The sequence below is a fragment of the Kogia breviceps genome, chromosome 2 (genome assembly GCF_026419965.1).
Source record: "Kogia breviceps isolate mKogBre1 chromosome 2, mKogBre1 haplotype 1, whole genome shotgun sequence".
Taxonomy (NCBI): domain Eukaryota; kingdom Metazoa; phylum Chordata; class Mammalia; order Artiodactyla; family Physeteridae; genus Kogia; species Kogia breviceps.
The window spans coordinates 35,816,265-35,828,415 of NC_081311.1; the positions used below are offsets into that span (position 1 = coordinate 35,816,265).

Genomic DNA, 12,151 nt, shown 5'->3' on the forward strand with positions numbered 1-12,151 from the left:
GGGGTTAAGAGTGCCAGATCAGGAGAGGGGTTGGACTATTAACAGAAGTCAGAGGCCTCACTGAGGAGGGGATGTAGAAGCAAAATTCTCTAAGTTAGGTGGATAATTCTGAGTGAAGGGGGTAAAGGGAACAAGTTAGGTGGATATTTGGGGAGGCAAGGGCAAGCCTGGCATGTTAGAGGAAATAAACACAGAGGCCAGTGAAGCAAGAGGGAGGGAGCAAAGGGTAAGAGCAAAGATGTCTTTGGGGAAAACTGTGTGGGGTCCACCATCTATAGGTCCCTGGAAGGACTTTGGCTTTTATCTAAACGCCATTAGATGGTACGGGAGAATTTAGAGCACAGAAGCGACATGTGCTAAACTTGTATTAAGAGGGTCACTCTGGCTGCTGCGTCGGGTGAAGATGGGAGGGGGCACAGGTGGCAGCAAGAGTAAAAGCATGGGATAGGGAGGGTGGGAGGGAGACGCAAGAGGGAGGAGATATGGGGATATATGTATAGGTATAGCTGATTCACTTTGTTATAAAGCAGAAACTAACACACCACTGTAAAGCAACTATACTCCAATAAAAATGTAAAAAAAAAAAAAAAAAAACCCAAAACTGAAACACATAGCTGTGAGAAATTAAAGATGTAAAAAAAAAAAAAAAAAGAGTAGACGCATGGAGCCCAGTTAAGAGACTTCTATAGAAATTCTGGAGAAGAGTGACAGTGGCTTGGACCAGTGACAGAAGAGGAGGTGATAAGATATAACTGGATTCTCATTACTGTATTTTGAGGTCAAAGAATTTGCTAAGGATGGATGAAACTAATCAGGACTGACTTTAGGGATCTGGGTCTGAGACACTGGAAAAATGGAACTATCCATCTTGGAGCTGCTGAGAATGTGAAGGCTGCGGGAGAAACAGGTTTAGAGGAGGACAAACAACAAGCAGGGTGGTCATGCCAAAAAAATGAAGTGGGCTATTACTTCACTGTTGTACGAAGTATAAAATGTGGTATTTTTTCTATTTATTGGTTGTTTTTACCTGAATAAAAATAAGGTACTAAACCATTTTTTTGAACCACTTTTTATTAAAGTATGCCTTACCCAGGGAATTTATTCGGAAATGTGTAATGAGAAGCATAACTGTAGTAAAGACTGGTTTCTCTTTATTAATGATTTCTATGAATTAGCTCTTTCATGCTTTGACATTAAAATAACTGGCAGTGTGGGAGACCTTTGAGGAGGGATCTGGTGAAGGACAAGTGAGTATCAGTAGATGTCTTGCCGTGGATGACGAGTTACAGCTCTGCAACCTTAAGGCAAACCTATTCATAAGGATGATATCAAGCACTAACACATACTGAAGTGTCCAATGAACTATCGAAGAAAGCTAAAATTATACCAATATTGTGGTATTACTATTATGTGTAATACCACAATATTTAGGCCCCAGCAGGGCCAGGCAAGAGAACTGACTACCTCTGTAATCTGCACTTGGTACCTGAAACATTCTGGTCAGATGGATTAAATGAGAGTGATGTATGTAGAACCATTTAAAAATATATAAAATGTCATAGGCAAGTAGTAATTTACCAAATACAAAGACAATTAGAATAAAAAAGGGAGCCCTAGAGAGGTTTCATGAGTTCCTCAAGGCACACAACCAGTTGGTGGCTGGGACTAGAACATAACTTATTCCTCCTGGTCACGAGAAATCAGCCTCACAAGGAAGGCGTCATCCAAGTGAGATGTGAACAGAAAAAAAATCTGAATTAAGAAGTTACGTGCTTCATTTATTATTGTATCATACCAAGACAGTTCTTCTGAGGAAAAAAAAAAAAGTTCCATAGATGTTTACATTCAACATAAGTGTGTTTTTGAGCCACTGTAATTGTGTGAGGCTGCATTTCTTAATTTTGTGTTTTTTATAATTACTACTGTATTCCTTACTGCTACATATCAGGCTTATAATCCTAGCCCCTCAAATTTCCCTAATACCAATGTTACATATAACTCAGGTAAGATACACTTGAACCTTCTAATTAACCCTAATCAAAGATATAGTTCAAAATACAAACTCCTTTTGGGTTTTAAAAAAAATTTTCTTAGTTTCCCCCTTTTAATCATCTCTCCCATATTGCCTGGGGCCTAAGGCACAACAACCTAATTCTGGCATCAGAAACCACTGCAAACTCACTTACCCTTTGGTCCGATTTTATACTTTCAATGTAAAGGCGGTACCTGAAAAAAAAAGATTATCTAGATTCTACCCTATCTGTTTCCTCTACCACAAACAAAAAATATCTTAACCATTAAACATACTAGTCAGGGCAGAACTTAAAAGTTCCCATAATTTACTGGGGTTTAAAAAAATGCAAGTGCTATCTCCTCCGTCTCTAGGTTAGCTGAGCTCTGAACATATTCAAACTGATGTTTTAAACTTACCTTAAATATAACAAAAACACATCTAACACAGATCTTGGCCTTGTACTTGGGACCAACTATCATGGAGTAGCTGAGAAACAATAAGAGGAACCAGTTTCTTCTTTCCCAAGCTAGTTTTTTTTTTTTTTTTTAAAGTGTCTAAATAACTGTTAAATTTGAATAACATAATGGTAAAGAACTAAATATACACGTAGGTAAATATAAAAGCAATTTACGTTTTCGCCTCTTAGTCGCCATCTTGTCATGTAGATGAACTCCATAGTATGATCCTTCCCCATAATTTCACCATTGCACAGCACATCCAACTTTAAAAAGAACAGTTACAGATCCATTAACATAAATAATTCTCAATTCATAAGTGTTTTAAACTTCTTTCCCCATATTTCAAAAAAGATTCAGATACTTATATCAAAATAGAAGTAGTGTCCATTATTTGAGAAGAACACTGGATCTTTCTATTAAAAGCACTGCCTCATCTCATAGGTATTAACAATTCAGATATAATTAACATGAATCTCTGTCTTGTCCCACATACCTCTATCTCAAGTTCACCACCTAATTTTGAAACGCAATGTGAACTTTCTTAGTCTATGTCTCTGTGCAGCCTTTGAAATTTAGAGATATTTCTGTGATTTCTTACTGAATGAGAAGAAATTGTGGAAACCTTATAATTCCTCATGGCACATTTGGCTTATGAATTCATCTCTCATTTGAAGGAGCTGCTTTCCTCCTTTCCATTAGTTTATATTTGCAGCGGGTAAATGAATGGATATGGAAACATGATTTTGGGGGGCTTCAAGGCATTCAAGCTGACAGAACAATTAGGACCAGGCCACAGGCCTGTATCTCCCAGGGCTCTCCACCTCTCTGCTCTGCTTAGCTGGTAACCTGCATAATATTTACCATGCCGTCTTCCCACCTTGTATGGAACTTCAAAAAAAAGGGTCATACTTATCAATGCTCACTTTTGCTCTAGAGTTGCAGCAACCAAACAACCCCTGCTCCCCCCAGTCCTTAACAAGGCCACAGGAGCTGTAGCTATGATTTACGAATTCAACAAAGCATCATTAAACAAGCATTTATTATAGATCCCTATAAATAAAACATTTCGGTTCTCTAGAGATTAAAAGCAAACTGATAGGATGTAATTTAAAGTGTGGAAAGGAGGAAGAAGAATGGCTTTTAAATAATTCTTGTCTGGCTAGACAGAGACTGGAGTTTTGAACTTCAAGTCTAAAATGAGTATAGTTCCAATTGTACTAGATAAATTATTAGCTAAATTATATTGATTTTTGGATGATTTATGGTGACATAAATGGACCTCAGAATGTTTTTCAAACACCACTTTCTTTATCTTGCCTGTAAAATAAATTCATAAGCAAAGAGGTAAAGGGACTTACTTAGGATGCAATTCCCAACTAGGTACGCAGCTTCTATTATTGTCATTTGAAAACCAAACCATCCTGCCCCAGTTACCAGTGCTGTTACAGACGCTTCAGCTGTTAGGTATTTCATTAAATCATCCCCTTACATGTTGGGCAGCAAAGTAAATAGGACTAAAAATCATAGGGAAAGTTCTTTGCATTGGAATAGATAAGGAGATGTCAGTGAATTCAGTTTCTCCCCCTTCCATCCTTTCTATAGAAAAGTCTATAGAGAAATGTATATAGTAAGTGCCAGCGGTAAGACTGTATGAGAGTAACAGTTCTCTCAGCTCTAACAACTTCCTGAAAACTAGAAAATAAGTCAATGAGTCACACTTGAAAGTAAGGAAATAAAACTGCAAGTGGTATTTTGCGAGAAGAGAATAAAGAGCAAAACCAAATTATAAAAACAATTTCATTTTCTATTTCACTGTGTTTATATCTATAAATTTTTTTCTTTTACTTTTATCAAGTACATATGGCTTTAACATTCACAATTTTTTTCCTAATGTAAAAGTTACTCTCTGGAAATTTTTTTATAGGACCAAATACATAAGAATTAATTCTTAATCCATAGATTAGTCATCTGCAAGATATTTTAAAATAAAGTCAGGTTCAGAGGTTTCCTCAAAATACAGACTTAATACTTGTCAATGCCTATGTTCAAATCCTGTTTAATTTCTGCTATGACTGTTCATATGAAAACTATTGTACATAAGCCTGAAAAACTATTTTTCCTTTGATGTCTCTGTTTATAAAGGAAGCTAGCCTCGATCTTTAGTTGTTTTAGATGCCACTAGAGGAACTCAAAGGGGAGGAAGAGGAAATTCATACAAGCTGCAAGACTGCTGTTTGGGCAGGTGAGAAATGGTAGCCGCATCTCCTTGTAAGGGATAGCCAGAGCTATAGGGTCATAAACATTCTCTAACACTGCACATATTACAAGCTGTACTGTGATCAACATCAGGGCAACTGACTTCTGTAAGAAACTAGTAGACTACATGTATGCAGATGCAGTATGTTGGTTTTACTTAGGTCTAAGCAAATATCATTTTTGCATGTTACAGAACTAAATGAACATTACAAAATCCCTTTGATTAAAAGACAATGTTTTACATTCTGAAAAAGAGTCTATAAAGAACTCATTAAAATGGACTGAAAGGTCTCAGATTGAAAAAAAAAAGACCATAAAGCATGCTGGCATTAAAAAAAAAAAGTATACATTTAGCTGGGATATTTATTTCAAGAATACTTAATGTTATTTAATTATCGCCTCTAATTATAAAACGTTAGGTTTATTAGTATCATGTTTTAGTCAGGACGTTAAATTCAAACAGATTACACAAATAGAATATTACATTCCAAAAATTTTTAACATGAAAGTAACCAAAGTTTCCACAAAATTAATTTGTTAGAATTTTACTTCAGATTAGAATTATCAAAATGATCAAGATTTAGATTATTAACTTACCTCATAAGAACTTGGAAGTTTTAGTTTTAAACTTAGAAATTTTTTAATAGTTCCCACAGTTACACGTGTAGAACACCGAATGAATTTCTTCATTAAACCCTAAAGGAAATAAAGATTACTAATGAAAATATTTTACCTCGCTTTTAATAACACTACAGGTGTCATTTCCACTATCATTTTGAGTATTTTCAAGATGTATTCTGAAAATGTTTCAATTTAGAGCTCTTTAGGACTTGTGAGTAAAAATGTTCCTAATTCTTGGGTACCTAGATGATATTCTTCAAGAATATCATGTACCATCATGTGTACTAGGAAAACCCTTGCAAACACGCAATCTGCATTCCTCTAAACCTTTTGGTAAAGAATACATCATGAGTTTAATTGAAAATAAAGTCACAAAAAGCATATAAAATATTTTGTCACTTTTGAAAAAATTAGGTACATTAAAAAAAACTGTCAAACATAAAATTTTTTTTTCAAAGCAGTGATTTCAAATTGGGCTCTGAGGAGACTTTGGGTTCAACAGGAGAGAAGCCAGTTAGGCCACAAGATTCCCCACCAACTAGAAGTCATGTAGTATGAACTCTTGGTTGGGGAGAAATATGCCCAGTCAGTGTCTGATAGGCTGTGGCAGTACTTTACTGGAAAAACAATGTTGTATATGCCTTGATTTTTCACATTTCGTTAGCAGTACTAATTCATTCATTAAGCCTGAACATCACTAAAATATAAGAACCAATCTAGAATGGACACCCAAAATGAGTCAAGATGAGGTTGTAGACATGATAAACATGAACCAATTTGTGAAATAAAACTATATTCCCAAGCCTTAAAAGTTATCAATACTAAAACAAAAACAAAACCCAGCAGTTGAATTTTTTAAAGGTATAAAGTATTACTTCTACTTATGTTTAGGAAATTAGGTCAACAATTTGGAGATGTTCTTTAATTCACTAAGTCAAAAAGTAGAACTATCCAGTCAAAATATATTCCTCAGCCAAGACCAACAGAAACTAACTTACAAATGACACCTGATCACAATTCAGATGGTAAAGTATCCATTAAAAGAAAACAAAGTTAAAAGTCACATCTAAAGCAAGAGGTATTCTACCCATTTCAAATGGGAAGACTGACATTCTAGTCAGCATGAAAACAAAGTGATAGATACACACATAGACGTTCTCTCTGTTATCTGCTCACATCACCTCCACCTCATCAAGGTTTTCTATCTGTTTTCTTGCTCTAAACAGCTTATAATTATTAGCATGTTTCATAGGTCCCAGTTAAGTCAGAGAATAATGTGAGGGTACTGGAAGACCCTTTAAGTGTATTCTTATCTGCGAGGAAGTCTAATATTGAAAGCACCTGAAGAAATGACCTGGCGTCATTACTTATAACCTTCTCAAAATTATTAGTATAGAGATGTCAGAAGAGCAAAGATTTTAAAAAGTAGGCAAAAGCTTATTTCTGGAATTTATAATCCAATAAGGTTTGACATTGATCACTAACAAAATTCCATCTTGGATTATTTAACGTTTGATTTGTAAGTACTTTGGAAATAAAAATATAACAATTATGCATCCTCTCTCTATAAAAATATAACTACACCAAATTAACCTTGTTGTTTCCTAGCTAGGTGCACTTGGGAACTGCTGTATAGCTCTCTGAAAAGTAGTTGACATGTTTTAAGAGGGGCAATGACAATTAAGGGCAATCAGTAGATGATGATAAGGCAGGTGGGGAGAACCTTGAAGAGATGACCCTAAGAGCAGTGCTTCTTCCCTAACCATTTCATTTCATGACACACATAGGAAATGGAAACATTCATACTACACACAGGGGGGTTAAAAGGGAGAGCCCTGGGGCAGTGGATGTGTAGCCCAGACCCTGCTCTGCTGCCCTGAGGGGATCAACATCTCAGCACACCTGTATATTTGAAGAAGTAATATATGGAAAAGATTTGGTTTGTGTTTCAAGAATGTTAATTTGGGCTTCCCTGGTGGCGCAGTGGTTGGGAGTCCGCCTGCCGATGCAGGGGACACGGGTTCGTGCCCCGGTCCGGGAGGATCCCACATGCCACGGAGCGCCTGGGCCCGTGAGCCATGGCCGCTGCGCCTGCGCGTCCGGAGCCTGTGCTCCGCGGCGGGAGAGGCCACAACAGTGAGAGGCCCGCGTACCGCAAAAAAAAAAAAAAAAAAAAAAGTTAACTTCCCCTTTCATGGAACAATTCCCTTGCCTTTTAACCGGTCCCTTCTGACTCAGGCCAGAAGAGGAACAGTTCCAAAAAGGCTCCTTTCTGCTTCTAAGGTGGTTACCCTAGAGGGTTTTTTTTCTCTTTATTCCTTTGTTTTTAGAAGAGTTAATAAAGACTAGATCTGAAGTCAAATAGCGGTCCATGTCACACGTTAGATGGGCTTCCAGTTCTAGGATACACTTCAACAAATTCTAGTTCTTGTGATAATGATTATTGAATTTTTTTTTGTTTTTAAGCCCAAACACCTTACAATGTTTTTTCTCTCTTCTTCACAATGGTATGGTTAGTATCTCCACCAGCTAACGCAATTGTTGAGCTTGACTTTTTTTTGACTTCTAACAAAAAATTGAATTCAAACACTACAGAAGTCACCATTTAAAGCACATAATTCAGTAGTTTTTAGTATATTCGTGAGGCTGTGCAACCACTACCACTATTTGGTTCCGGGACATTTTCATCACCCCCAAAGAAACTCCACACCCACTAGCAGTCACTACTCATTCTTCCCTGTCCCCAGACCCTGACAACTGCTAATCTAACCTTCTGTGTGTATGGAACTGCCTATTCTGGACATCTCATATAAATGCAATCACACGTGTTTGGCTTCTTTCACTTAGCATAATGTTTTCAAGGTTCATTCATGTTGTACATGTTGTAGCATGTATCAGTATTTAATTCCAGTTTATAGCTGACTAATATTCCAATGGGTAGATATATCACATTTTATCCATTCGTAAGTTGATGGACATCTGGGCTGTTTTCACTGTTTGGCTATTACGAATAATGTTGTTATGAACATTCATGTACAAGATTTTGTGTGAACATATGTTTTCAATTCTCTTGAGCATGTATTCAGGAGTGGAAATGTTGGGTCATATGGTAACTCTGTTAAACTTTGAGGAACTGCCAAACTGTTTTTCACAGCAGCTGCAGCACTTCACCTTCCCATCAGTAATGTTATAAGGGTTCCAATTACTCCACATTCTACCCAACATTTATTATTTTCCTTTTTTGAAAATTATAGCCATCCTAGTGGATGTGAAATGGTACCTCATGGTGATTTTTATTTACATAGCCCTAATGACTAATGATGTGTAGCATCTTTTAATGTGCTTATTGGTTATCAGACATTTCTCCAGGGAAAATATACAATTCAAATCCCTTGCCCACTTAAAAATAAAAACATTATCTTTTTGTTGTTGACTTGTAAAAGCAGTTTATACATTCTGGATACAAAGGCTTATCATACATGGGATTTGCAAATACTTTCTCCCATTCTGCAGGCTGTCTTTTTACTTTCTTGATAGTGTTCTTTGATGTACAAAAGTTTTAAATTTTGATAGTCTAATTTATCTTTCTTTTGATGCTTGTCCTGATGGTGTCACTTCTAAGAATCCACTGCAACATCCAAGATCATGAAAACTTATCCCTATGTTTTCTTCTAAGAGTTTTATATTTTCAGCTGTTACATTTAGGTATTTGATCCATTGTGAATTAATTTTTGTACATAGCATGAGGTAGGGATCCGAGTTCAGTTTTTACATGTGGATATTCAGTTCTTCTAGCATCATTGGTTGAAAGATTATTCTTTCTCCTTGAATTAACTTTGCCCCGTGTCGAAAATAAACTCATCATAGATATATAGATTTATTTCTGACTTCAATTCTGTTTTACTCATTTATATGTCTACGCTTATGCCAGTATCACACTGTCTTGATTACTAGAGTTTTGAAGCAGGTTTTGAAATTGTCCTTCAATCTTTTTGTTCTTTAGAGTGTTTTTGACTATTCCAGGTCCCATAAGAGGCAGTTATAATTTTGGTTAGAATAATATGAAGAGCAATTTGGGTAGGACTGCCATCTTAGCAATATTAAGTAAGTCTTCTAATTCAGAAACATGGGATGCCCTCCCATTTATTGAGGCCTTCTTAAATTCTTTTGCTGTATTGTAGTTTTCAGTACACAAATCTTACATCTTTTAAACATATTCCTCCTAAGTATTTTATTCTTTCTGATGCTACTGTAAAATGAAATCACTTTTTTAACTTTTATTTTTGGATTATACATTCCCCATTTATTCCTAGTTCTTGTATCCTGTAACCTTGCTAAGCTTGTTTTCTAGCTAACAAACTTTTTCTGTGGACTCCTAAGGATTTTCTATATACAAGACCGTACCATGTGCAAATAGAAATAGTTTTACTTCTTTTCTAGTCCGGATAATTTTAGTTTCTTTTTCTTGTCTAATTACTCTAGCTAGAAACTCTAGCACAATATTGAATAGAAGTGGTGAAAGCAGACATCCTTGTCTTATTCCTGATCGAAGGGGGAAAGCTTTCAACATTAACTACGATGATAGCTGTGGGTTTTTTGTAGATACCTTTTTCAGGTTGAGGCAGTTCCCTTCTAGTCATAGTCTGTTGAGTGTTTTTACCAAGAAAGGGTACTGGATTTTGTCAAATGCTTTCTCTTCATCTACTGAGATGATTATGTAGTTTACACACCTTTATTCTAGTAATATGGAATATCACCATTGAGCCAATCTTGGTCGTGATGTACAATCCTTTTCATATGTTGCTGGATTCAGTTGGCTAGTATTTTGTTGATTTTTGCATCTGTATTCATGAAGAAAACTGGTCATAATTTTCCTTTCTTCTAAGGCTTTTCTTGCAATTTTAATTGTGGTAAAAAACAGAACACAAAACTTACCATCTTAACTGTTTTTAAGTGTATACTTGAGCAGTGTTGTGTATATTGACACTGTTGTGAAACAGATCTTCAGAATTTTTTCACTGGGACAAACTGAAAACCTTACACTAACAACTCTTTTTTCCCCCCTCCTCCCAGCCCCGGTAACTACCATAATACTGTCTGTTTTTATGTATTTGAATAGATACCTCAAGTGGAATCACATAGTATCTGTCTTTTTGTGATTGGCTTATTTCACTTAGCATAATGTCCTCAAGTTCATCCATGTTGTAGGACATGACAGGATTTCCTTCCTTTTAAAGGCTGAATAATTAAAGGCTGTATCCACTGTATACACCACGTTTTGTTATCTGTTGATGGATATGTGGAATGCTTCCACCTCCTTGGCTATTGTGAATAGTGCATCTATGAACATAGGTGTCCAGACTCTGCTTTCAATTCTTTTGCATATATACCCAGAAATGAGATTGCTGGATCATAAGGTAATTCTGTTTAATTTTTGAAGGAATCACCACATTGCTTTCCATAGGGGTTGCACAATTTACAATTTCACCAGTAGTGCACAAAGGTTCCCATGTCTCTATGTCCTTACTGACCCTTGTTATTTTCTGTCTTGTTTTGGTAGTAGCCATCCTAAAGGGTGATATATTATTGTGGTTTTGGTTTTTCTTTCTCTGATAATCAGTGATGTTGATTTAGCATCTTTTCATATGCTTGTTGGCCATTTGTATATCACCTTTGGAGAAATGTCTATTTAAACCCTTTGCCCAATTCTTTTTTTTTTTTTTTTTTTTTTTTTTTGTGGTACGTGGGCCTCTCACTGTCGTGGCCTCTCCTGTTGCAGAGCACAGGCTCTGGATGCGCAGGCTCAGTGGCCATGGCTCATGGGCCCAGCTGCTCCGCGGCATGTGGGATCTTCCTGGACTGGGGCACGAACCCGTGTCCCCTGCATTGGCAGCAGGACTCTCAACCACTGTGCCACCAGGGAAGCCCTGCCCAATTCTTAATTGGATCATTTATTTTTGTTGTTGAGTTTCAGAGTTCTTTATATATTCTGAATATTAACCCCTAAAGTTATGCAAATGCTGGACAGGGTGTGAAGAAAAGGGAATCCTCTTGCACTGTTGGGGGGGAAATGTAAATTGATACAGCCACTATGGAGAACATTATGGAGATTCCTTAAAAAACTAAAAATAGAATTACCATATGACCCAGCAATCCCACTACTAGGCATACACCAGAGAAAACCATAATTCAAAAAGACACATGCACCGCAATCAATGTTCATTGCAGCACTATTTACAATAGCCAGGTCATGGAAGCAACCAAAATGTCCATCGACAGATGAATGGATAAAGAAGATGTGGTACATATATGCAATGGAATATTACTCAGCCATAAAATGGAACGAAACTGGGTCATTTGTAGAGACGTGGAGGGACCTAGAGACTGTCATACAGAGTGAAGTAACTCAGAAAGAGAAAAACAAATACCGTATATTAACACATGTATGTGGAATCTAGAAAAATGGTACAGATGAACCAGTTTGCAAGGCAGAAATAGAGACACAGATGTAGAGAACAAACATATGGACACCAAGGGGGGAAAGTGGTGGGGGGAGGGGAGGTTGTTGCTGGGATGAATTGGGAGACTGGGATTGACATGTATACACTAATATGTATAAACTAGATAACTAATAAGATCCTGCTGTATAAAAAAATAAAATAAAATAAAGGAAGTCTAAAGAAAACAAAACAAAAAAACCCTTAAAGTTACGATTTGCAAATATTTTTTCCCATTTTGTAGGTTGCCTTTTCACTATCTTGTGTCTTTTGATGCACAGAAGTTGTGATGTCTTTGGATTTGG

At 36.5% G+C, this 12,151-nt stretch overlaps 1 protein-coding gene across 9 annotated transcripts in view; it reads right to left on the minus strand.

Moving 5' to 3' along the window:
* The window catches only part of PCGF5 (polycomb group ring finger 5), a 115,970-nt gene that overhangs the window by 16,482 nt on the left and 87,337 nt on the right, over positions 1 to 12,151 (minus strand). For 7 of the 9 annotated variants that reach the window (XM_059055482.2, XM_067025058.1, XM_067025056.1 and 4 more), the window contains exons 7-8: positions 5,326 to 5,424; positions 2,646 to 2,735 (exon numbers count right to left, since the gene is read on the minus strand). In XM_059055482.2, the coding sequence (XP_058911465.1) occupies positions 2,646 to 2,735; positions 5,326 to 5,424 (189 nt within the window). Of the gene's footprint in view, positions 1 to 2,186; positions 2,227 to 2,645; positions 2,736 to 5,325; positions 5,425 to 12,151 lie in introns of all 9 variants that reach the window. The other 2 variants (XM_067025059.1, XM_067025060.1) reach the window with 1 other exon arrangement.